The 27,851-nt window shown below is 45.1% G+C and overlaps 1 protein-coding gene across 2 annotated transcripts in view; it reads right to left on the reverse strand.

Moving 5' to 3' along the window:
* Positions 1-27,851, reverse strand: part of SDK2 (sidekick cell adhesion molecule 2) — a 794,004-nt gene that overhangs the window by 107,134 nt on the left and 659,019 nt on the right. For both annotated transcript variants that reach the window (XM_075350684.1, XM_075350683.1), the window contains exons 7-14: positions 22,264-22,454; positions 21,287-21,370; positions 19,924-20,118; positions 18,662-18,778; positions 13,470-13,637; positions 7,575-7,677; positions 595-771; positions 368-504 (exon numbers count right to left, since the gene is read on the reverse strand). In XM_075350684.1, coding sequence (XP_075206799.1) covers positions 368-504; positions 595-771; positions 7,575-7,677; positions 13,470-13,637; positions 18,662-18,778; positions 19,924-20,118; positions 21,287-21,370; positions 22,264-22,454 — 1,172 coding nt within the window. The remainder of the gene's footprint in view (positions 1-367; positions 505-594; positions 772-7,574; positions 7,678-13,469; positions 13,638-18,661; positions 18,779-19,923; positions 20,119-21,286; positions 21,371-22,263; positions 22,455-27,851) is intronic.

Here is a 27,851-nt window from a genome sequence, read left to right on the forward strand (position 1 = left end):
CGTGTAAAGCCCCCTTTAGTCCCACCATGCACAGTTGTAAGAGTGCCCCACAATGCATCTTTTTAGGTTCCCAGATCTGACTCCTTTCCTTTAACTCCTTCCTTAGTATCTACATCCATCGTGATAGTATATGAGTATCTTGAAGCCTCTATCTCTCCTGCAGGCCCACTAGGGCAGTAGTGAAACAATAGAAAATAATTTTTGCACCTAAAATATAACAATTTTTTTCTTTTCTACCCCCTTTTGCCCCAATAATCCATCCAACTGGTACAAGGTGGTGTGGTTTTGGTTTCTGTCCCCAGGGCACTACTTAATGGAGTCCAGTTGACTGTTTTGTGCCGAGAATTTATATCCACCATGTACTTACTATTTTCAGAGATCTCCAGGATGTATCGGATCAGTGGACTGTTGCCATCAAAGGGTCTCGCCCACGTTAGGTTAATGGATCGTGACTCAGTGGTGCTTAGCATTGCCACGGGGTTCTCAGGAGCGTGAGGAAGTTGTCTGGTAGGAAACAAATGTCCATCTTGTTAGTTGATGTTCCCCAAAATGTGTCATTTTAATCGACCATAAGCTACTGGTCTATGTCCATACCTGACTCGTAGGTGGGCGCTTCTGGAATCATTGCCCCCCACGGAGAGGATGCGGCAGGTATACGTCCCAATATCTCCTGACCAAGTTTGGGAGATGTGTAAAGTGCCGTTCTTGTCCATGTTCAGTCTAGGTAAGTTGTCTATGCTTAGAGGAGAGCCATCCTTCTCCCACACGTACCTTGGACGGAAGAGAAGATATAGAAGACGTGATCAATGCCGAATGTATGACAGTTCGTTATATTGCCCCTCTATCCTAAACACTGGAGCATTTCTCTGGGTGACCTGCAATAATTGATGTAATTGGTAATAATTGTGCCCAATAAACTTCTCTAGTTCCCAAAAGAAGAAAATACCAATCAATACATGTAATAACATATCATCGTAAGACACGAAAGAAGAAAAACCCTGGAAAATGTAGGTCGTTCATCCTCATCTTTCCATCCTATAACAACTAATAAATTGGAATCTCATTTTATCCGAGTTTGACTTATATGGTGACCGAAGGGTTTAAGAGGGCATCTAGGCCATTCAGGAGTCGAGGAACAGGTAACAGTTATGGGATTTTCGCAAACACGAGGGCAAGATAAGGATGTTGTCTTTGTTTTCCATTTTTCTCTCGCCTATGTACAAGCCGGTCCATCTACATATTGATAGCAGGTCCTATTTATAGAGGGTGCTGCACATATTGTGCACAACTCAGCACCACGGGGGTCCCTGTCATTAGACTTCCAGATGGGCTCTTTATACTGTAGATCATTTTTGCACTTGCCGGATAACTGATGGAGCGTCTCTCTCGCGCTCTCTAAAAATACTCCAAGTCTGTAATCTGCAAATAACAATGCTGTAAGGTGATTATGGAAAACCAATAACTCGCTAGGAGGTATTTATACAAGGGGGATTTCAGTGTTCATATAAAAATATGAGAGATAGGTCGTAAAAAGATAAAAATACTCCAAAATGAAGAAAAAAAACAAACAAAAACACCCCCCACCTAATATTTCATACCATAATGCTTTTCTGTAGAACTCCAGATTGAACTCCCTCTTACTGCTTTGGATGGGAAAAAAGTGACAACTATTATAATTTGTTATAGTTATGGATGCGACACCTCGATGATAGAGGAACAAGACAGAAGAAGAATCAACGTCTTCGAAATGTGGTGCTGGAGAAGCATCAATACCATGGATGGCAAGAAGAACAAACAAATCAATTTTGGAATCAAGCCAGACATGTCACTGGAAACAAAGATCACCAAGCTACGACTTGCCTACCTCGGAGACATCATACAAAGAAAGCAATCACTGGAGAAGGACACCATGGTTGGAAAAATTAACGGAACAAGGCGAAGAGGAAGACCACCAACCTGATGGCTTGATACTATCAAGATAACGGTAGAGAAGACCCTGGTGGGCCTATCTAGATAGAGAAGACCCTGGTGGACCTATCTAGATGGAAAAGACCCTGATGGACTTATCAAAGCTGCACAAGATCGCTCTTCCTACAGAATGTTCATCCATCAAGTTTTTAAAAAAAATAAATATTTAGGACCTCTAATCAGCACCCGGTGGGGGGAGTATAGAAGGTCCTCCACAGACATTTAGGACTTTACCCAATTTTGGTCCCTTTGAAGTTCCGTTCATGCAGTATAAGTTTAACATTTAGGAGAAAGTTCAGTTTAACGGTACCTGTACATCTGGAGGGGGTTTTTTTGCGTTTAGAGGGGTTGGACCGTTTGAAAAAATTCCAGGTCCTGGGTGCAATTTGTTAGAAAAAATAAATAAAAATGAATCATGATGTACTCTCCCCTCCCCAGGTGCAGTGCTGAGTCCCCACTACTGCTCCCAATGTCTGTTATTGTCTGCAGCACTGAGGTCCCATTGACGGTGCTGAGTGTGAGCTCAGCGGCTCTGCCAGTGTAAATGGAAACTCCCACTTGGAGCCGCTGAGCTAAATGATTGACATGACATCAGCACTGCAGCCAATGACAGACACGGGGAGCAACTGTGGGGACTCAGCGCTTGACCTTGGGTAAGTGAGTAAACCAATAACAAAATGGGGCATTCTCTCCTGCGGTCATCCCTGGATCCAGACCTCTCCACCAGGACCAGAAGCGATGATATCCCATATTTCAGGGACCAGACACCTGTCATTGGCCACCTCTGATGATGCGTTGTACGAACAGTTGCTGCCAAAGACATCTGCAAGTGATCAGGCGATCAAAGAATGGGACACTGTCGCTTTTGGTCAATGTTCTCATTGTTGGTGACTACAGGTGAGTATGACTGACCTCTTTACTTTTAGGCCATTAATGCTACCCATAACATTTTTTTGGGGGGGCCAGATAACCCCTTCATTTTTTTCTTCAAATTTGCATGTATGTAGTGTAGTAGGTATGTAGTAGTAGTTAAGAGAATTCAACTTGATGGGTCCTGACTGAGAATGAAGGTACCATGTTGCTGGGATAAGATCCAAGTAGGAGTTTTCGAAAGTGGAATCAAAAACTTAAAATAAAAAAAAAGTTAATTGCTAAATTACTTTGCGTTAGAGATTTTGATTAATTTAGGACAGTTATTTGGGGATTCATTGGTAAAATGTTGGGGGAACACATCAATATAATTGTCAGATGTCAGAAACTGTTTTATTAGACGTCTCCTTTAAGGTGAATTCAGTGATGAATAAGTTGATTTACCAACCTGCCGGTTCCCCACGCTACCCCCCCCCACCCCCACACTGTCCCAAAATGACCGTAGAGAAGTTTCTGCTTGAAATGATACATATGCTGTAGACGGGAGAATTAATATCACCCGATAAAATATTCACCGCGGATGAAGTTAAGTAAGATTAATTTTTTAACTCCTATTAAATTTTTCACCGAGTTCACCGTGGGCTCTCTCTTCTCCCCGCTGTTTGGAACCAATTAGTAATGTTTAATTTTCCCTCATTATTTATGGGTGAAGTATAGAGAGAAATAAGACTGTGTTAATTAGGCATGGGTCCTCTTGAGCTCCGGCCTGGCACAGGGTTGGGTGACCCCTTTATTAAGCCTTATTATAACAAAACAGACTAAAGGATTAAAGGAAAGTGTACTACGCGGAGTGTGCCGGGCGATCACGTAGGGTCTGTAGGATTTCCTTGTTTGTGGTGGAAAGAAGGTCGAATGTGCAGAAGGACAAAAGTAAAGTAAAAGGAAGGCAAAAAGGCAGGATTACAGTCTTCCCAAGATATTGTGGACATTTCTGATCCCTGGAAATGACGGAAGATTGTCTCTATAAGGGAATGGCGTTATCTTGTCCAAAATATCTGATCACAATACTGGTGTAGGAACACGAGGCCAAAAGTAATCCACCAGAGAGTCATATGATATGTTGTTGCTTCCTACCTTGGCTGGTACGAAACTATGTACTTGGCAAGGGAGTTTGACGGTAAATAAAGACAATTAATCAGGAGGGACTTGTCAATGAACCATAAGACTACTCAGCTGGATCACTAAAAAACTAAGCTTAAAGCACCATCAGATCATCATGGAGCGGACCAATAGTTGATTGGTGACCATGACTAAAGGAAGCTGATACACATTAGATGATTCTCGACAGGACCTCCTGAGAAACTAACGTGTATGAGGCACTCATCCGACAAAGCACTCACAATTACACAGATGAAAACGTCTAGGCCAGACCTTGCTAACTTTCCGACAATAAGATGTCACAGGTGTATCACAGGTGGCAGACAGTCATGTGGTTTCTGGCCATAGAAGGTCACAGTATTTGGTTGCGCAGAATGCTCCCTGACTTTCCATTGCTCCTGCTCAGTAGTCATTGGTATAGGAAGCTTTTTTGCTAAATTCATCTCTCCCCCTTTTGGACCCAGCAGGAGCTCACTTCCACCCACCTGCTGGTCATCAGTATTATCTTGGTGCTTAAATACCCCTTCCTTACTTCGACATGTGCTGGTGATATTATTCAGTTCATTCAAGTCTTGTTTGCGAGCAGGTGGCTTGTACTCCTCTGTGGTATCATTGCTGAAAAGCTTTGCTGAACTTCTACCTGTGTCATGTGTAGATAAGTAGTTCATTCATTTTCCCCCTGTGTATCCACCTTGTGTCATCTAAAGTGCTTAGTGGGGTTGACGAAGAGCTCAGTACATCCATTCCTTATTTAGGGCTCAGCACTAGGGATACTGAAGGTTAGCTATACGGCTCGGCACCTAGGTGCGGAACCAATCTAGGGTGGTGAGGGACCCCAGGGACCAGAAGTAGGTTTGGTCAGGGGTCACCATCTTCCCTTTCCCTAGACACAGGGTTCCCCTTCTCTTTTGCCGTTCGCTTGGTACTTCCCCGTACCTAGTGTGACATAAGAGCTCATTCAGATGAACGTATTATATGGACCCTTGCTGTCCAAGTTAAATTTAGAAAGCACACGGACAGCACATGGTCATCTGAAGCCCCTATTCAATAACATTGGTCAATCACGAACCGCGGCGTGCACTATTTTCTTACATATTTCGGATGAGACTTGCCCTATTCATAATTTATGTGGGTGCAATAAAAAAAATCAGATCCCAAACGGACCATTCATATCACATCAGATTATAGGAAACTGTATTCAATCTTGTACATTTTCAATTGTTGAGTATAAATACGGATGTCACATGTATGTAAAAAATACACAAATGGTCGGAATACAGATGAAAGTCATCCAATTTTTCTGGATGTTTTTTCATACGCAGGTCTGAACCCAGCCATATGTGTAAGATAGCTGTAGGCCAAATGGTTGTTCAGTTGACAGATATCTATCCTGATTCACCCTTACACATAACTGCTCACTTTGGTGGAGCCTTAATGTGTTTTCCACAGGGAAATCTCTGACAGTAGCCTATTTCCCTTGTGAAAAAAAGTATTGGGTTTTGAAATTCCAACTATGTGAACCTTCTCTCCTCTGACATTATCTTTGGGTGGAAAGTTGGAAGGTTCTCCATACACATCAGGTTGGCCCCATCAAAATCGATGTGTTCGAACAATTTTCATCTATTGTGTATGGGAGTCTTAAGGCCGCTTTACAAGCTGCGATCTCGCTAGCGATATCGCTAGCGTGCGTACCCGCCCCCATCGTTTGTGCGTCCTGGGAAAATCACTGCCCGTGGCGCACAAAATCGCGCGGACCCGTCACACTACTTACCTGCCTAGCGACGACGCTGTGACCGGCAAACCGCCTCTTTTTTAAGAGGGCGGTTAGTTTGGCGTCACAGCGACGTCACTAAGCAGCCGCCCAATAGAAGCGGAGGGGCGGAGATGAGCGGGACGTAACATCCCGCCTACCTCATTCCTTCCTCATTGCCGGCGGCCTCAGGTAAGGTGAGGTTCCTCGTTCCTGCGGTGTCACACATAGCAACCGATGACGAGCAAAAATACTCACCTTATCGTTGCTCGTTGACACGCTGTCCGTTCCCAAATATCGTTGCTGCTACAGGTACAATGTTGTTCGTCGTTCCTGCGGCAGCACACATCGCTATGTGTGACACCGCAGGAACGAGGAACCTCACCTTACCTGAGGCCGTCCTAGCGAGATCGCAGCATGTAAAGCGGCCTTTACACGCTGCGATATCGGTACCGATATCGCTAGCAAACGTACCCGCCCCCGTCGGTTGTGCGACACAGGCAAATCGCTGCCCGTGGCGCACACTTACACCTGTCACACTACTTACCTGCCTAGCGACGTCGATGTGACCGGCGAACCGCCTCCTTTCTAAGGGGGCGGTTCGTTCGGCGTCATAGCGATGTCACTAGGCGGCCAACCAATAGCAGAGGAGGGGCGGAGATGAGCGGTCCAAACATCCCGCCCACCTCCTTCCTTCCTCATTGCCGGCGGGACGCAGGTACGGTGAGTATCCTCGTTCCTGCGGTGTAACACATAGCGATGTGTGCTGCCGCAGGAACGACAAACAACCTCTCCAATACCAACGATTTTTACCTCTTTTGCGATCGTTTTAGGTCGCTCAGAGGTGTTTCATGCTGCGATGTCGCTAATGACGCCGGATGTGCGTCACAAACACCGTGACCCCGACGATATATCGTTAGCGATGTTGCAGCGTGTAAAGCACCCTTTAATGTGTTTTCCACAGGGAAACTTCTGACAGCAGCCTATTTCCCTTGTGAAAAAAAAGTATTGGGTTTTGAAATTCAAACTATGTGAACCTTCTCTCCTCTGACGTTATCTTTGGGTGGAAAGTTGGAAGGTTCTCCATACACATGAGGTTGGCCCCATCAAAATCGATGTGTTCGAACAATTTTCATCTATTGTGTATGTGGGTTTTAGGATAAACTCTTATGTGCTTCTTATAACCTCACCCACATGAACATTCAATGATTTAGAATTTGATAATTCACAACTTTACGCACTCGTACCCAGAATCTTAATAGTGACTATACACCAGAATCGGTTTGATAGGTCTTTGGCTATCCAAGGTGTATGGCCACTTTTAGATGCTTGGGAAACAGCAAATGAGGATATGGATTATTAGGTTTCCAGACAGTAAACCACATACATGCCAATATTTGGCTGATCGTTCAGCCGTTGGCTATCTTGACTGGCTCACCCATATGCAGACGCACTCGCTCTGCTTTGTGTTCTCTATGAGAGACACTCATCTCCAGAAAACAAAAAGATTGGCAGTCCGAAATTGGACATGTTGATCTTTCCCAACAATCATCTGTCGAGGAAGCCCTTACACATTAGACTGTTGTCCAAAGCTGACAATATCGGCTGGTTCAGCTGATGTTAGTCTATTATTTATGGGGGGCTTATGTTTTCACCTATTGAATGTCAATTGGGTTGAGATTAGAAGTATTAACGAAGAGAAGAGATTGTCTTTTTTTAGAAAGTTGCCAAGATCAAGAATTTGAGGTTGTGTGTAATACGTTGGCTCTTTGAAAACCAATTAGAACAGCCAGAGTGTAAAGGGTGTCCTAAGAACATGGCGCCTTACCTGATGACGACGCTGGGGTCATGTGAAACACTGCACGACATTGACGCTTTGGTCCCCTTGATAACGCTCTGGTCTGTCGGAGGATTGGTGATCCGGGTCCGAGCTATGGGGACACAGAGAGTTAGTTAGCCATTGTCGGTATTCTCTTTGTGCAGTTTTCATTCCTGCCAATTATTATTTATTGCTTTTGTCTCTGATCTTCTAGGAGCATCTTAAATCCAAGTTCGCTTTATGCTTACTAAATCTCGGCAGCAAGGTTTCTGTAAATTTTCCTACCTTCCTGCAGCGGGGATTTAAGATACAAGATTACACAAGCTCTTTACTGAGGTCAATACTTCCGCAGTCGATGTAAAGCATTTGCTTTGCTCTTTGTCTTCCTTGGTAATTTATACGATTAGTTCACCATCCTTTCTGAGTGTAATTCCAAATTTTTAGCTACACATGCTCTGACCCTTTTATATAAATTGACCCTTTTCCCAAATTTTCCATTGTTTAAATGACTTTGAACGAGGATGTCGTCCATGGCACAACACGTCTTTATACTCAACACATTTTTGTTTTTCCGACACTGCAAGGTTACCAGCTGCATTGACAAGCCAATGTATGACATCTCAACATGGTCTTTTGAAATGGAGCCGAGAAGACAGGTTTGACGGTCCTCGAACTCCCCCCGGTCTGTAGTGTTACGGGGAAGATAAAGTCACAGGACGAGCTAATTTCACTCCTGTCATCGTAGACAATGCGGAGCGATCAGCTGAAGGATCATGATTGTGAAAGGCAAAGGGAAGACAAAGGGGCTCAAAGCGAAGCACGTTGAATGAATGCCCGAAGAGCAGATTCCCAGCATCTCATTTAATCCCACTCGCTGTTCCAGGGTGGGCAGATAAAAGGAATATCTACTGGGCCTGTGCAGTTTGTCACCTCTACAAGTCATCGAAGATTCCCAAAACTGTATATTCTTTGAAGAACATCATACAAGTAAAGGTCTGACCATAGTGAGGTTTCATGTGGGCCCCAATCTCGGGTAAAGGGTGATCCATAAATTTATGATTTAAAGTCTTCAGTTTTTTCTCTTATTTCATTCCTGCAGCTCCCCTTAATTTTCCAGATTTTTATTTTTATTCACCATACGGTTGCAGAGAAGATACCTTTTTTTATTGAGTGCAAGTTTTTATGGTTTTTATCAAGGGGGTGTGGCTTGCCGGGGAATAATGTAGAGCAGCCTAAAGACACGCCCCACAGGATCTGCAAGATTTGCCCCAGAGGATCCTGCAAAGCCACACCCCTATAATAAATAGCATAACAATCAGCAATGAGTAAAAAGGCCCAAATGTCTGGATCAATATGAAGGATTTTAAAAAAACAAAAACAAGATTACTTAGGGGAACAGTGGGAATAAAATAGTAGCAAGGACTGGTCACTTTTGGTCTGGTGACAAGTCCACTTTAAAGGGAGTTGTTTGATATAGCTTTTACGCAAGTTTTGAAAACCTGCTATTTTACAATTCTGTCTGTTGGTTATCTTTAAAGATAATCAAGAGGCCAAAATAGTAATCTGCTAGTGGGTACTTGTCGGTGCCAAGCAATACCACGCCTGAAGTCCTTTTTTTCCAGGGAGTATGAACATAATATGTAGAAACGCCTCTCGTTTACTTGTGTATTAGGAGAATTGACTGACCTGACCAACTCCTAACTCCATAATTGCACACATGTCCCTGTCACTGATCATGGACAATTGGCATCTTATGTAATTGATCTTTGGGGAGGGACTGGTGCTTCTTATGGAGACCTGCTGAGTGTGGAGCCTATTTTCAATGCTACATGGGAATAAATGTAAGTTAGCTCTGTTGCCAAATTAAAGGAAACTTGAAAGTGCCAACTACTTGCGGTCGCTACCCTAAAATTCAAAATTTGAGCCTTGAGGGATACATACCAAGCCAGGAACCCATCTACATGCAGCCGTATTCTGCTCTAAGCTGATGAGGAGCAATTTTCTTCACTATCATTATACTATATGATTGTATTCTCCTTTTAACAATTGCATTTTTCAAGCCAGAGCATCGAACGTTTATAGATCTGTTCTGGCAAACCTCATTTTGACAGCAGGTTGTGGTACGTTTGTGGTTTTCCATAGGACTGGGAGTAAATCTGCTGCATTATCTGAAGTGTAAATCATCACGAGCGCCTACATTATTTCTTGCTGGAATAGGCTGTGGGAGCAATAGCCATTTCTATCTAATTCTGCATCTGAGGAGAGATTGCAGCACTTTTGGGGGCACAGGGTTATACGCTCAATCATAATGGACACCACATATAATCGGAGAGTCGATGGCCACTGCAGAATAAGTTTGGACTCCTCAAATTCGCCTCTGACCTCTCCTCTATCGGGGATATGGATAAGGGTTGTCTTGCTGAAACAGGCCCTTTAAAAGAGTATTTCCATCTTATAATGTGATGGCGTATGTGACGCCCTGGCAAAGCCAGGTTGTCACAGAAAGAGTTAATCCTCCTTGGTAATCTGATCTCACACCGGTGCAGCAGGACAAACCACAGCCCTCAGTGTAAGAGAAAAGCAGAGCAGAGGGGAGGGGCTGGAGCAGAGTGTTTGGAGAGACAGACAGAAGAGAAGCCTGGAGTTGTAGCTCCCAGGCTGAAAGTGAAGCGTGCTCCGAGAGGGCCGGGACAGGCTGCGAGTGAGAAAGGGGCCAGAGGTAGCCGGGCAGGGTAGTGGCCCCCCGGTCCCTGGGTGACCCGGATCACTGCAGGGGAGTGGATTCCCCGTTCCCGGCTGAGGAGAGGAGGAAGAGAGTGGAGAGAAAAGCACCTGGCTGCAGGGAAAGAACAACAAGGGCTGCTGCACCGTGTGTGGGACACTAACACCCCGTACCGAAGGCTGCGGACACCGGCACTTCCTAGTTTACCAGTGACTCCGTGTGAAATACTTGTGAGTACGCCCGTGCCCTCGGGCACTGCACCGCAGCACTGCGCCCTGCTCCCTGCTTACCCCATCACCGGGTGTACGGTTACCGTTTCCGCAATTGCCGCCTCCGGAGAGGCAGGTTGGAGGGAGGGCCCACAGCAGAGCAGGCTGGGGCCCAGCCACCACAGGAACCGGTGGCTACCCTCTGGAGGGGAAGGACAGATCCCGCTCGGGTAACTTGTGCTGGACTGGGGTCAAGGGGTGCTGCCTGGGCTTTAGGGGCAGCATCAGGGCCAGGTTGCTTGGGTGGGAGAGAGCGGAAACCGTAACCGTACACTGTTTGCAACGTTTAAGAATTGAACCTCCCGATGTGGGAAGATGTATGATTGTAATGTGTTGATTTTTCCAGTTTTAATAAATGTTGGTGGCCAGACGGCCCGAGGACGGGCCATGTTTTACCAAGGGGGTGTGTGACGCCCTGGCAAAGCCAGGTTGTCACAGAAAGAGTTAATCCTCCTTGGTAATCTGATCTCACACCGGTGCAGCAGGACAAACCACAGCCCCCAGTGTAAGAGAAAAGCAGAGCAGAGGGGAGGGGATGGAGCAGAGTGTTTGGAGAGACAGACAGAAGAGAAGCCTGGAGTTGTAGCTCCCAGGCTGAAAGTGAAGCATGCTCCGAGAGGGCCGGGACAGGCTGCGAGTGAAGAAGGGGCCAGAGGTAGCCGGGCAGGGTAGTGGCCCCCCGGTACCTGGGTGACCCGGATCACTGCAGGGGAGTGGATTCCCCGTTCCCGGCTGAGGAGAGGAGGAAGAGAGTGGAGAGAAAGGCACCTGGCTGCAGGGAAAGAACAACAAGGGCTGCTGCACCGTGTGTGGGACACTAACACCCCGTACTGAAGGCTGCGGACACCGGCACTTCCTAGTTTACCAGTGACTCCGTGTGAAATACTTGTGAGTACGCCCGTGCCCTCGGGCACCGCACCGCAGCACTGCGCCCTGCTCCCTGCTTACCTCATCACCGGGCCCCGGGACAACCAACCCCCCTACCCACGGAGGGGAGAAATAACAACCAAGCTGCTCCCTGTCACCGCTCCCGGGATCCCCATAAAGAGCAGCGGTGGTGTCCACAATCACCACAACCGTGGGTGGCGTCACGGACAATCTCCCTTAACAAACCCCCTTTCACTGTGGAGCCTGGGATCACAGACTGGGTCACGCTACCGTGATACCCACAGAAGTGACCCTGTGGCCCGGATCTGAGTACCCCTGGTCCCCGGGCGACACAGCGTATAGCAAAAATCTGTCAATTTTTTTTTCCCGGTGAAGGTGCAATCATCCCTACACCAGCGATGTATTCATTTCATAACTGTAGTAATGTAGAGGCTGCACTTGAACTACCTAACCCTTCTTCCATTAATCAACCCTTAAACCCCCCCTTTTTTCCTTTACCCCAAGTTAATTCTCACCCCAAGAACCCCACTGACCATATTCTAAGATTAAAATGGCCAAATTGGCCTTTATTATAACAAAACATACAGATAATATAACATTTTTAATGGTAAAGAGTAGTGATGGGTGAATAGTAACTATTCGAGTTCGGATCATTCGTAACAAATGCCAAAATACTATCCCGGTATTTGTCACGAATAACGAAAATAATGCAAGTCAATGAGGAACCTGAGTATTTTTCTGGGAAATCTTCAAGAAAAATGCTCAGGTTCCCCAATGACTTGCATTAGGTTCGCTATTCGTGATGAATACTGGAATAGTACTTTGGGATTCATTACGAATAATCCGAACCCGGATAGTTACTATTCACCTATCACTAGGAACTTCTTGGAGCTCCAAATCCTAGTGGAAAAGTATATAAATATATAAAAATGACCATCCAGTATTACCCCCAGCTACAACCACAGGCTCGGGGGCACCTCTATTGACTGAAATCATTTTACGAACCACCGACTCCCATGGACCCCACCCTGAAGAGCACCAAAATCCATCAGGCAACTCCCAAATGACCAAAAACCAATAGGGAGGTAACCCTCTCCACGATGTATAAGCCCCACTCCAAATTTTGACACCAATTCCAAGAACCCTCTCCCCACCGCTTGCCAAAAAGACATGACCCCCACCCCCTTTTTTTTTATAAAGCCAAGGCCTACCCCTAACTGAGGTACAAGGTGGGTGGGAAGTACCTGCTCAGTAGGGTGCCTATGTGCCAGATCAATAGGCCAGGACCCCTATTGGCCTCACTCTTCTCCTACTCCGCCCTCCATCTCCCCCTCTTGAACTTTTCACCCTGCTCCCCCATCACTATTTAAATTTTGAACTCCTGCCCTTCCTACATAGCTGAGTCATGGGATAACGCCACTCATGGCTGGGGCTACATTTCATCCATTCTCAGGATCGGTAGGGATACCACTATGACCATCAAGTGATGGTATAAGTTAGCGATGGAAAAGAAGTTTTTTTCTGGTCGTGTTTTCTAGAGAAAACAGAAATCCTCTTTCATATACTCATCGTTTCTCCCGTTAAGTGCAAATGTAATGAACCTAATGATGGCGCTACTCATTCAAAGCCTTCTGCAAACAAACCGTTAAGTGACACGATGCCCTATGGGGAAGCCGGCAGAAGGATTAATACAACCTGGGCTCTCCTGAGCTAAAAAAAAAAACCTAAAGGTATTCTTAGCCATAAAACATACCCAGCAATTGTGTAGCCAAGTGTCATTTTCATCGCTTCATAGAGTGACCTCCAAGCGGAATTGAAATATTGAGAAATCTTTGGAACATAACGGCACCAGTACTAAGCCGCATGAAAAACCTTTTATCCCTAATGACTATAATAAACAACATCAACTCCTACGGCTGCTAAAGCAGAGACTAACTGTAAAAAAACAATATGTGTTAGCGGAAGAAGTGGCGGCACTATTTATTTCCCTAGATCGGGCGATACGTGGAAAGGAACTTCTCTTACCCCAGACAATAACATCAGCGGAGGCCTCATCTGCTCCTCGAGAATTGGTAGCGGTGCAGGTGTATGTCCCCACGTCCGATATGTGTGCCGGGCTAATGAGCAGACTTCCAGACTCCAGGAGTGTGAAACGTGGCAGCTGGACCGACCCGCTGGCCAAAACCTTGTCAGCTGAAGATGAAGGAGAGAGACAATTAGTAAAAAGGTGATTTCCATTTTCACCTTTGTAGAAACCTTCTGAACATTGTAGATTTGGGTTCAGCACGAGTCGATTTACTGTATATATATGTATTGATCTATATACAAATGATAACCTTTATATAGGCTTGGATGTTATCAAACAAACGACGGGGGCGGGGGCGTGTAAAGCGCCCTTTAATCATGGCCAACTACAGTGCATTGTTTACAGCTCTGGTGGTCAGTGTCCTAGGCAACGGGCTGTAAACAACAGAAAATTGTTAATATATACTGCAAGCTTCAATAAGCAGCAAACTGCTTGAATATACAAAAACAAGATGGCAATATCCATGGATGAAGATGGGAAAAAAATAAATACAAATATATATATATATATATATAATTTGGATTTATTTTTTTAAATTATTAATAGGAATAATAGTATATATAGTTTTATATATGTTTTTCATTATTTTTTTGCTATAGTGAAACCTATTAGAAAACACTTGGGGAAAAAAAAGAATACACTAGATTTGGAGAAGAAGGCAGGGACCAAAGAATGGTACCAAAAGTGTGAAAGAAGGCCACAAAAGAGCACAGCTTGCATTACGTTTGATAGGGTTGACAAAAGGCCTTTTTGCCTCCCCTATTGAGCACATCTTTCTCAGCGCTCTATACTTTATGCTGGGTCTTGCGGCACTGAAGAGGCCTCTGTGACGTCCCTTTGCAACATGGCCATGTGCCGGTGAAGACCCACGAAGCACAATAATGGTAGTGACCTCCTTAGTATTAGAAGACGCAGCATAGAGTAAGGTGGGCTGAAAAAATGTTCTTAATGGTGAAAAGAAGGGACACAGAGGGCGTATGTCAGGCTTAGGGACAAATAAGCTGCGAAACAGGTGAGCAGTGAGTTGAGTATTAAAGGGGTTGTCCACACCTTTTACATTGATGGCTTAACCTTAGGAAAGGTCATCAATGTATGATCGGTTGGGGTCAGACAGTCCGCACCCCCGCCGTACAGCTGTTTTTGGTCCCGGTGGCGGTTGCAGACGGCCAGAAATGCTCAGTTCCGTTACTGCTCAATCTTCTGATAGTGGCTGCTGCCGGGTACCGTACATCCACCTCATATTCAGATCAATAGGAGGCGAATGTGCAGTACCCGGCCATGGCCACTATCAGAAGACGGAGCAGTAACTCAACTGAGCATTTCTGGCCGTTACGCACCAGAGACTAAAGAGCCCCTGGAGCATAATAAGGACCATTCAATTCACATGGAATAACTTTGATGCTAATTGAATTTTTCTGTAAAACCCGAGTGATCTGGCGAATTCATGTCTTGGCAGTTTCGATCCACTTCAGTGCCAACCTGACGCTAAACACCCCTTCCATTCACAGCCGCGGGGGCTGCTTCCGCGGGATCTACGTTTTTCTGCCCTTTTAAATATTTCTCAACCTGTAAAAATCATTTTTCTAATATTTATTTTTCCAGTCCGTGAAAGAATCAAGATTCATCCATCCCAGCAGCCTCCGTCTTACGTTTCTACTTGAAAAAACCTAAAGATCCTCCAGTTTCTAGTAAAGAAACCCCTCCAGGTCATATACTGTATAGAAAGGTTTAACCCTTCACCTTGTAAGCTTCTATCACCATATACATTTTTTTTTTGCCGGCATAAAACGAGTCGGGCCATTAGACGGTTTAAGTCTGGATCACCGGCCGGGTATATATCTTCTTCAGGGCTGAAGGCAAACTGTGCATTGAAGAATATGGCTTTGTCATATATTATAAGACAGTTCTGCTTTATTAACCTGCCTTGTGCCAGTTTTAGTTGAAGAACACAGGACTGGTACTGCTGTCGTCTGGAGATGAGAGGCTCGGCATATGATTTATACACCGGCTTGGAGCGGAGGATCGGCTTATCATTCATACACAGGCGAGAGATGAGAGAGCTCTCCGTATAACTAACACATGCAGTCTAGAGCCGAGGAACTCTGCAAATCACTGTATGTCATGGCGGAAGCCGGCGAATATCACTGTCCGTCGGCTTCATACGTCAGATAGGGGATGTGAGGAGGCTTTACGTATCCGAGTGTGCCGACCCGGGAGAGCGGTAAATTATTCAGGACGACTATATTTTCAGACGAATCTCATCGACGAGGAATTCTTGCAGCCTGTTGACGGACAGATTGTCAGCACCCTCTAAAAGCGGTAGCAGACTGATGGTGTTTTTTTGGCATCAAAGACAAAGCAACAAACTTGTCTTGTGCCCACGCATGAGCGTCTTCACTTTCTGGTATACGGTAACGTAACTACCGTTATATAACTCAGTAAGTACTGGCGGATCGCAAATAATCTGAAGTTAAAAAAAAATAGGTCGGAAGCAGAACGTTCTCTCGCGGAATTTATTTGACAAGTTTGGTACTTGTTGCTATTTTGGACAGCATGGTGATAAGTTTGTGGCTCTTGGAAAGTTTTAGGCGGGTGCTGAACAAAATGCTGCAAAGTAGGGATGCTTTAAAAAATTAGAAGTGTTAATAGTTTCTTTTTATCAGTGAACAAAAGAGAAATCTAAATTGGATCAATAAGGTGACCGCCAGTCCTCTACGTACATTTGTACACAGTTTTTGAAGGAAGGGAAGTTTTTCCAAACATCTTGGAGAACCAACCACCAATCTTCTGTGTATGAGATTTATGCGGATCCTTTTGTGTCTTCATGTGATGACCTGAGATTAGGGTTCTGTGGAGGCCACATCATCACCTCCAGGACTCCTTCCAGGGCAGTTATTTCCCCCCCACATCTGCCTAAAATATTTGCACAGTACTGTATATATAGTGAACTGTTTATTGGCCTCAATGTAACATAACTATACATCAAAAATTGCATGAATTTGGCACATACAATGGGCCAAAATCTTTGGGCTTCTGCAAACAGACCCTCAATTACTTCCTTAGCGGGAAGTCTTCCTCTGTGGCACAATCTGTGGTATTATTTAGGCACTGTACATCACTACTATGTGTTCATTCTCCGTTCTTATGCTCCATACAGACCTTTAAAGGCCCTACACATTACACATTAAATATAGCAGTCAGCCAAACTCTCCTGTATTCTCCATAAGAACATTTTTGTCAGACCACTCTCGTGGTGGCTTATCTCTAAGGAGAACAATAGGAATGGGGGTCTGAAATCGAGCAGGCTGGATCCTTCTCTCCCCCAACATCATCTATTGCTGATTGTCAGGATTGCCCCCTACTTGAGATGGTGAAAATGGGTTCGCCAGGTGAGTAATCTGTGCTGCTGGATGGTAGTCCTATGAACCACCACATACCTGATGGCATCCCCAACTCCACTTTTGATTAGTCGGCCTGGCACAATGTTATTGTTGTGGAGTGATGAACAAATGATGATGCGTTAGGCTGCCTAATCAAAAGAAGAGCCATGAATGCCTGGAGTTAAAAGGTTGTTCATAGGTCACCCAACTACCGGCCATTATTACTGACCTGACCGCTAGACCTAGTCTTAGAAACGGATTCGCACAAACTCCACGCCTACACATTTGACTACTGGCTGATACTGCACTAAACACCCAGTTTTTTAGGCAGATTCTGCCCATAAGAATTATTGTTTGACTATATACAAGTTGATCGGAGCTCTCAGAGACCAATACATACTGTATGGGGGCAGACCATTGATTAGAACGATTCATCTGTCCCGGAGATGTGGTGGCATCACAACTGACTTTTACACATGGCGATGTACTACTGACAACGAGTACTATTATACCGCTGTAAAGAATCCTATTGGCCAAAACATCAGCAATTTGTTGGTTCGTTGGATACTAATGTTACGGTTCGGGGTTTCCTTGAGCCGCAAATTCACCCGGTCCCATCTTCAACTCCTGAATTTGGATCGGCCAACTCCGCAGCGTCACCTGTCCGTCGCTCTAGGTGTTTGCCTGAGAGGCCCCAGGTGGCTAGGGTTTTACACCAGTCTGAGCCTAAGTGCCATCCAGTCCTACCGCGCATGCGCGAGCTCCTGCAGCCTCTCCAGGCAAGAAAAGCAGTATTCCCGCTACCGCCCATGTGCGTGACGTCAGGAATGATGTGGTGCCCGCTGTATGGCCGCAAACGGCGCCATTACCACTTGGCATGTGACTTGGGGCAGGGTGGAGGCTATAAAAGGCTCGTAACCTTGCCCACCGGTGCGCAAGCGTCATTATAAGTGATGGCAGCTCAGTTAGGCGACTGTTCTGCGTGTGTTTGGGTTCCAGCGCCATCTTTTCCTGCAGAGTCAGTGGCAAGTGTACGTGTGCATAGAACTGTGACAGGCAGGGCCAGGGCGTCGGTGCCGGACACCACAATATACTGGTAACGCGGCGCAGTTAGGGCCAGCTCCTGCCCTACCAGTCCCTGGATACCCAGTGACGCTAACTGGGCTACCTCTTCGGTCTAACGTGCCCTCTATACATGTGACCGGTAGTCTGCAGAGCCAGTGGCAGACCTTAGTGTGTATGGGTGTGTTTATACCTGTGACACTAACCGAAGCTATCCTACCTGTCGTGCCTTTACGCACGTTACCGGTTCAGCGTATATCCATTAGGTTTCCCCGTGATGGTAACTGGGTTACCTTCCTGGTCTGACGTGTTCCTACACACGTGGCCTTACCCTGTGCCCCTGTGCTGTAACAGGGCACAATTCACATACGGTCGTGATAGTAACTGGGTTGCCTTCCTGGTCTGACGTGTTCCTTCACACGTGGCCTTACCCTGTGCCCTTGAGCTGTAACAGGGCACAATTCACATACGGTTGTGTAAAGTTAACACTACTGTTTCCTTCTTTAAGTTATCTCTCTTAGTTGCTGTTTCTATTCGCCTGTCCTTAGTGGCCTTGTCATCTGCCCGGAGGGCTTCGGGTGATGATTGGAATATTATTTTCATTCCAATCGTTCCCACCGTAACAATTAATGAGCGGGAATGAGTATCTTCATGAGTATCTTGCTCTCCAAAAAGCTCTTAAACTTTACCTTTTTGCCAAGTAATAGCAGGTCGTGGAGCTCCGGAGGTCTCACACTGCAGGACCAGAGCAGTACCATCTATCACTGTACTGTCCAGGGGACCCTTTGTGATGTTGGGTGCGATACCTATAAGACACAAAAATAGTAGGGTTTCAGAGAAAAGAGGGGAGAAGCAGAGAAGGCACTGTATTATCTAGACTGATTCGAGCACTGGGGACCCTGTGCTGTCCATCAGCTCAGAAGTACGCTTGATAGTAGCAAGGTCTGAGTTGCCAGCGTGTCCCTAACTTCTGTTCAAGCACTGATATAACTCCACTCCCCCACCTCCACCAAAGGGGTGATCCGGGACTGTAAACACAAACCCCACAACTACATACGGACAGAGGAAAAAACAAAAACTTGTACACACACTCAGCAATCACACACAAAGGAGTGACTAGGTGTGCACAGGGGACTACAACATAAAACGGGAATGTAAACAGACAACTGAGAAACTTCCAAACCGCACAATAAGCACACCACAGACTGCTGCAGTCAGCACCAATGCTGCTGCCAACACAGCAAGTAGCAGAAAGGGCACCTCCAGCTGCTTTCACCTCCAAACCAGACTTCCAACTAAATGAGAATAACTGGCATCCTCTGCTGGAAGCAGAGGGTATTTATAGGGACTGGGAGTGGTCCCAAACCGGAAACACCTGAGGAGGTGAAGGCATGTTTGCTGGAAAGGAATGCAAAGTCCAAAAGCAAAGAGTCTCCGGCCCAGCTCCTGTCACTAGTCTCTACTACACAGAGACGACCATGACAGGTGGGCTAGTAATGGGACATGGAGTACTCAGGTCAAGAGCTCATGCAAACGTCCATGCCAACCAGTCTGAGTATAAACCACTAATGCATGGACTGGCCATGGCTCAGAATGTGACAGCTTCATATACTTCTATGAGGATGTCGTGCTCAGATTGGGAGAGCCTTGGCCAGTCCAAGATTGGACCAAAATGAAAGGATGTCTGCACGAGCCCTTAGTGTCACTGCACCTGAGACGTTGGTGCATACACGGCACCCCAATTGTCAAGGGTTTGGTGCATGAGTGCCGTCCTAATTAACAAGACAAAAAACGAGATTTTGCAGGCACTTGATCACGAATGTCATCCAGTGATCAATAGGGTCCCTCCGCGCTCGTTGCAATACCAAGGGAATGAGCAGAGGTGAGGTGACATGGGTGCTCTACCTCACCCGTGGTCAGGTTCTTCCTTGTTTTACATTTGGGCACTTACTAGTTACTGCCAGATAGGTGGAGGTCTGTACCTCCCCGGCACTGTTTCGGGCAAAGCACTGGAACATTCCCGTGTCCTCGGGCAACAGTCCGCTGATCCGTAAGCTTCCTGCGCTTACGGTACGAAACCTGGTGTCCCTCCGCCCATCAATCAGAGCGGCATCCTTGTACCAAGAAATAGATGGCTGGGGTACTCCTGTGGTGTACAACAAGAGGAGAAAGTAATGATATAAAAAAAGCAGGAAAAGACAATTGACTTACAGGGAAAAGTAATTATAAAAATGCAAGAAGCAGAAAGTAAAGTGAAACGAGGAAGAAAAAAAAGTCAGAGGACAGTAAAAATCCACACACTATCTGAGAAGTAGCGTCTCCTGGGTACTTAACATAACAGAGCATATTAAATCATCTCCAGATCCCTTCAATGTTATAGTCATTTATTTTTTCAAAATGCTTCGGGGCAGCAGTGCCCTTTTCTGGTAGTAATTATACATACAGCACGAGCCTAATTGCGGCGCAAGTGATTATTGCTGACAAGTGAGCATATATTACCAGCGCCAGAACTCGAGCGCAGAACGGCGAGAGATATGGGAATGAACTTTGAATCCTAGATCTGAACAGGGCACCCAGGCCAGTGCCTCAGGGGGCAAAATTAGAGGGCTGACAACTTGCCTGTGTCGGATAGCAAGTATTCATTTATTATATTGTATTAACACTTTATCCACCTTTTTGTAAGAAGGATCCCCCCACATTAAGCAGAATTCACGCATGCATGTTTTACAGCTCAGGATGCAGAGACCAGCTGCAGGTCACCTGAACAATCTTGGCAGCCTCATAGACACATATGAGGGTATTAAATTTGGGTCAGTGCACTGCTCTCAGAACTCGGACCATGATACACGGATGTGAGAAAATGGCCTTAAAGGGAAACTGTCAGCAGGTTTTTGCCATGTAAGCTGAAGACAGCATGCTGCAAGGGTTAAGACGGAGAATTCAGGGATGCCTGTCTTGTCAACGTCGGATCTGTTGTTTATTTGCTATATTTGTTTAAACAGCAGAACACAAGCAGAACTTATCATTGCTCGGATTACGTCAGTACACGCCCCCTCCTCTGATTGACACCACATGGTCAATGTACAATCTCTATAGAGAGCCTGGTGTGGGCGGGATTAGCTTTCTCAGCTCTGCTGCATTGCTAAATCTAAAAATTCTGATTGTGTCAGAATGGCTGCACTCAGTAATCTAAGTGATACATCATTGGATTCAGGGTATCTTTGCCTACATCATGCTGCTCTCAGATGAGGTACAAAAACCTGCTGGCAGATTCCATTTAAGATGACATCACTGTGGTGCAGTTTCGCACTTACCTTTCGCCAGGCATGGGATTTCAATCACTTTTTCCATCTCCGCTGTCAAGTGTTTCTCAGGCTCCTTTACAAACTGAGGGGGTTCTAAAACAAAACAAATTAAAGTCAATTATTGCCAATTTTGTACAAATTAGCAGCCAGTACATAGAAAAGTGAGTGCCCTAATAGGGCTATCCACCTTTCTGGATAATTTATTTTAGATAAAATCCATGTATTTGTGGCCAAAAATCATTTTTGCAATTGGCTTTCATTAAAAATGCAGCAACATTTATTTTCTTTAGCTTCTTTGTTGCAGAATGAGTCAACTGAGAATCAGTCAGTGAGTTCATTTTGACATCTAACGGGAGAGTTGGTAACGCTGTATATGCCTTTTCCTGAGCTCTTCACAGCGGATTTATTCCCACAGACATCAAAAATGAATGTGCAGAGAAACAAAGAGCATTTAATGAAATTCTACTGCAAAAATGATTTTTTTTAGGCTCAAAAATGTAAATGTAAGTAACAAATTGTGTTCCCGGATTAAATTATAATCTATTTTTGCCTTTTTACTACTTCTATCTTGCTTTTTTTTCATGTTTCTAAATGTGTACGCAGTTGGGATTTGCTAATTGGCGATGGATCTCAATTACAGACGTGTAATCAATTACAAGTCACCTGAACCCTCCATATGTCATCGATTTTATTGCATACCGTCCATATGCAGATAATTGGATGGGACACTGTATTCCTTGGCTGTAACCTGAGTGACGGAGTAGCGAGAAGTCTGCGAGTGTTTAACCTGCTAACTTTGTGCACGCAGCACTGGAAACTCGGCATACGGGAAGGGTATAGACGCCAAGTCTGGGTGGCTGTCACAGTTAATGAAAGGTTGGATCTGCCGTCATTTGACAATGGCGCCATCGTCTGCCGAAAAGGAGCCATATTTGCCTCTCCATCTGCCCTATATCTTGCCGACGATGAGTGTAATGCCTACTTACCGAGCACAGTTAGGTAAGCCCCCGCGGTGACGGCCGGGACGCTGCTGCTTCGTAAGGTGGCTTCACAAGAGTAATAACCAGCATCACTCAGTGTGGGGTTCAGGATAGTCAGTCGCCGACCAAACTCACTCACCCCGATGGACATGGGTACCCCGTCCTTCCTCCATGCAATGTTTAACTTGATGAGTGGCCTGGAAATATCAGAAGCAGAAATAAATCATGTTTAACAAGGAATAAAAAATGGTAAAAAAAAGTATAAAAAGGTCATTACAATTGTGTACGGGAGATAGATTAGTGATATCTTGTATGGCACATGTATGAGGCATTCTCATAGCATTACCATAACACGAAAGCCTAGGACAGGTGGATTACAATGATTATCTGGTGAAAATGGCACCGGGAAGGGGCTATCCTATTAGAAGTAAAGGTACAGTCAGTTCTTGCAGTCAGTGTTGGAAGTAGGAATATATGGCAACCGTCAGGATCCGAGCAAGTGCAACAAAGGCCAAATTGTTATGACTAGATGTCTATCTTGAAAAAGGCAGGTCTTGTAGGGTGTTTCTAGTATACAGCAGGTCTTGTTGGGTGTTCCCGGTATACGGCAGGTCTTGTGGGGTGTTCCCGGTATACAGCAGGTCTTCTGGGGTGTTCCCAGTATATGGCTGGTCTTGTGGAATGGTTCCGGTATATGACAGGTCTTGTGGGGTGTTCCCAGTATACGGCAGGTCTTGTAAGGTGTTCCCGGTATACAGCAGATCTTCTGGAGTGTTACCAGTATATGGCTGGTCTTGTGGAATATTTCTGGTATATGACAGGTTTTGTGGGGTATTCCCAGTATACGGCAGGTGTTGTGGAGTGTTTCAGGTATATAGTGGGTCTTGTGGGATGTTTCTGGTATATGGCAGGTCTTCTTGTGGGGTGGTCTGGTTTACATAGGGTCTTTTGGAGTGTTCCTGGTGTCTAGCAGGTCTTGTGGCGTGTTCCCGGTATACGTAAGGTTTTGTAGGGTGTTCCCGGTGCCTAGCAGGTCTTGTGGAGTGTTCCCGGTATACGTCAAGTCTTATGAGGTGTTCCTGGTATATGGCAGGTCTTGTGGTTTGTTCACAGTATACGCCAGCTCTTGTGGGGTGATTCCAATATACACCAGGCCTTGTGGGGCGTTCTCGGTATACACCAAGACTTGTGGTGTGTCCCCGTTATACAGCAGGTCTTGTGGTTTGTTCACAGTATACACCAGGTCTTGTGGGGTGCTCCCAGTATACGCCAGGTCTTGTGGGGTGGTCGTGGTATACAGCAGGTCTTGTGGTCTGTTCCAAGTATATGGTGGGTCTTGGGTGTATCCAGTATATAGAAGAACGTATGAGGTGTTCACGCCAGGTCTTGTTGGGTGTGTCCAGTATACAGCAGGTCTTGTGGGGGGGGTTCCTAGTATACAGCGGGACTTGTTGGGCGTTCCTGCTATATGCTAGGTTTTGTAGAGTGTTTCTGATTTACGGCAGGTCTTGTGGAGTGTTTCTGTTATATGGCAGGTCTTGTGTCATGTTTCTGGTATATGGCTGGTCTTGGGTGTTCCTGGTATACGGCGGGTCTTTTGGGGTGTTTCTGGTTTACATCAGGTCTTTTGGAGTGTTCCCGGTGTATAGCAGGTCTTGTGGGGTGTTCACTTTGGCGTAGTGTTGGGGCTCTATTGCATTGATCAATTCAGTAGCTAAATTTCTCTTTATTCATATATTCATGGCAGTAATGCAGGATCCATTTTTCACATTTCATTCTAACGTATAGCTATTGAACTTTTCATTTCAGTATTCACACAGCAGTTTCTGCTATTACATGTATTCCCCTTCCATAGTCACTGGTGTGCATACCTTATCTCCCCATAGTGATGTTTTTTAGGTTTTTTGCACCCAGTTCAGACATAGAATGGAGTTCCAAACGTTATTCCTTAATGTTAGTAGTTTTTCGTTTGTGAACCCTCCCCATACACACCTATTGCCAATCCACATCGTATATATAGCCTGGGTCTCAGCGTCCCATACACGGTAAGTTTTTTAACTGCATGAGAGGACACACACAAGCTAGGGACCCCAACGTAGAGAAATACTTTGGCGTAGTGTTGGGGCTCTATTGCATTGATCAATTCAGTAGCTAAATTTCTCTTTATTCATATATTCATGGCAGTAATGCAGGTTCCATTTTTCACATTTCATTCTAACGTATAGCTATTGAACTTTTTATGTCAGTATTCACACAGCAGTTTCTGCCATTACATGTATTCCTCTTCCATAGTCACTGGTGTGCATACCTTATCTCCCCATAGTGATGTTTTTTAGGTTTTTTGCACCCAGTTCAGACATAGAATGGAGTTCCAAACGTTATTCCTTAATGTTTCTGGTATATGGCTGGTCTTGGGTGTTCCTGGTATACGGCGGGTCTTTTGGGGTGTTTCTGGTTTACATCAGGTCTTTTGGAGTGTTCCCGGTGTATAGCAGGTCTTGTGGGGTGTTCTCGGTATAGACCAAGTCTTGTGGGCTGTTCCCAATATACCGTAGTTCTAGTGGTGTGTACCCAATATACACCAGGTCTTATTGCAGTATACACCAGGTCTTGTGGGGTGTTTCTGGTATACACCAGGTCTTATAGGGTGTTCCCAGTATTCACCAGGTCTTGTGGGATGTTCCGGTATACAGTAGGTCTTGTGGGGGGTTCCGAGAGTACGCCAGGTCTTGTGGGGTTCTCCCGGTATACATCAGGTCTTGTGGGGTGTGCCCAATATGGGTTCCCAGTATACAGTAGTTAGTACCTACAAAAAGTGGTCCAAGGAAGGGCAATCAGTTAACCAGCAACATGATCACAGTCATTCAAAGCTCACTGATGTGTGCGGGAAGAGAAGGCCCATTAGACCAGTCCCACAGAAGAGTGACTGTAGCAAGTAAATGCTGGCTTTGATAGAAAGGTGTCAGAACACCGTATCTTATGGCTGCGTAGCCTTGAACAAGCCAGAGCGATTGTGCCAATCTGTCCATCATAGAGAGCTCCTACAATTAGCACCTGAACATCAAAACTGGATCATGGAGCAATGGAATAAGATGGATCTTGCTCATCAATGGAAGAGATGGTACCAGCATGCAGCTTGGGAAGAAGACAAGCTGGCCTACAGTGATGGGCAATGTTCTCATGCAACCTTGGGTCCTGGCACCATATAGATGTGACATGTAGCATCTTCCTAAACATTGTACAGACTAACTACCCTTCTTTCTGGCGGGGGGAATCCCTACTGGTGGCACCTCTATCAGCAGGATAATGGTAGGTCAAAAATAGTTTGAGGAACCGAATAGAGAAATTATCTCCAAATTCCCTAATCTCAATCAGATAGATCCTCTTTGAGTTGTGTTGGAGAAACAAGTCTGACCCATTGAGAAACTTTCACTCAAAAATAACCCTTGTTTTAATTTTTAATATCATAAATCAATAGTAAACATGAAAATAAGAACCTTTGTAATATAACTTCACAAGAATCTGCTTTTGTTTCTCCTCTTGGACTGAACATTCACTCTAAATTCATGGGTAAAGTCTCCAATCAGTGACAATCAGACGTTTCCATTATTGAGATAGGAGTTGACAGTTGGTGCTTATAAGATTCATTAGCGTTCTATAACACTTTATGAGCACCAACTGTCATCTATTATCTAAGGGAAAGGGAAAATATGTATTCACTGAAGAAGTGAACTGAGAATTTTGAGATTTATTGATCAATCCCTGAGGATAAAGACACAGATTTCTCTGATTAGATATATTACAACATTTCTTATTCTCATGTTTATTAATGATTTAAAAAAAAAAAAATTAACACGATGGTATTGGTAACACAGAGGTATTGTCTGCATGGCTACGATACTCCGAGATGCTAGGAGACCCTATACTATCCCCCCAGGAAAGGAAGGGCCAGGAGTGTGATGGAAACACAGATTAAGGCCTGATTCACGCCTCAGTGATTCTGGTACAATTGTGCTTTTTTTTCTACGTACCAGAATCACTGACATACGCAGACCCATTATAATCAATGGGTCTGCTCACACATCAGTGATTTTTCACTGAACGTGTCTCCGTGCAGCGTACACCCGTGGCCGTGTTTTTGCACGGAGACAAGTCAGTTTTTGTCTGGCATCACTGATGACCCACGTACCACACTATGGTGTGATCCGTGTGTGATCAGTGAAACACGTACAAGAAAATCACGGACATATTAAATATTAAAAATTTTCAACTTACCTTGCCTGCGATTCGCTCTGCAGCCTCTGCTCTCGGCAGCTTCTGCCTGGCTCATGAATATTCATGAGAGCAGGAAAACCCGACCAGGAAGTAGGTGCTGAGAGCAGTGGGCGGACGCTGGAGACCCAAGGAGATCAGCACCATGGACAGCAGCAGTGAAGGCAGGTGAGTAATGTCCATATGCAATCACGGATCACGGATCAGGGATCACGGATTGCACATGGACAACCCACGTGTGCCGTGAATCACGGAACACGGAGGGACATGTGCGTGTTTTACACGTCAGTGAAGAACGTCTGTGTTTTTCACTGACGTGTGAAACGGGCCTAAGACAGACAGGGGAAAACCAAAAGTCAGACACACTGCAAACTCACAGGAATAAACAGTAAGCGACTAAGCAGAAAAGCAAGAGCATGAGGAAAGAAACAATATGACAACAAAGATTAACACCACTGTTAGGGGGGGCATAATTTAGGGAGATGTAATCCAAGTTATGCATCCACGTCTTAAACCTGTCTGCATTCCAAATCATGAGTCATTTGTCAGGCATGCATGCTATTTGTCCACACAGACACGGATCTGTGTAGAAAGATGACTGCTTTAATTATGGAAGTTCAGATACATTTAAAGAAATCAGTTAGCTAGGAGCCAAGAATATGTAACACTTCTCCTATTGGGTAAAAAAAGAGCTTATTCTGCGATATATATGTATATGTGTTTCATCATTTTATATTACGCTAAGTCAGCATGAATCACTTATGACCAGAAAGTCCCGTATCTGAGTACAGCTCAAACGCCATTTTGAGTCCTGTTTTTGGATATCTTCATATGGTCAGTATTCAGAATTATAACAGTCCATAACTATGTCCATAACACCACAACCGATCACAGCAATAATGCATACCAATCACCAGTAAGTCTGGGTCACAACACCTCACCATACCAGTATAGACTAGCTATAGCTGGCATTACAGGAAGTGTCCAGCCAGCATATACAAGAGGTGAACAAATGTAACTGGCTTCCCCAGATCATGTGAGCACAGAAACTAACAAGCAGCCCAGCACAGATAACGTCCTGCTAGCCTGCCTAATTTTGTGGGTCGTCAACCGATTCTCCCTGCCCTGATCATAGACATCAGAGAAGTTAGCAGGCAAAGTATAGGAATCTGTAGTGTCCACAGATCCTGTCACTGCCATGACAGTTGGCGATGCCTGCAAAAATCTCCTTGTGACATACAGTGCCTACAAGTAGTATTCAACCCCCTGCAGATTTAGCAGGTTTACACATTCGGAATTAACTTGGCATTGTGACATTTGGA

Source organism: Anomaloglossus baeobatrachus, chromosome 5 (assembly GCF_048569485.1).
Source record: "Anomaloglossus baeobatrachus isolate aAnoBae1 chromosome 5, aAnoBae1.hap1, whole genome shotgun sequence".
In the NCBI taxonomy this organism is placed as follows: Eukaryota; Metazoa; Chordata; class Amphibia; order Anura; family Aromobatidae; genus Anomaloglossus; species Anomaloglossus baeobatrachus.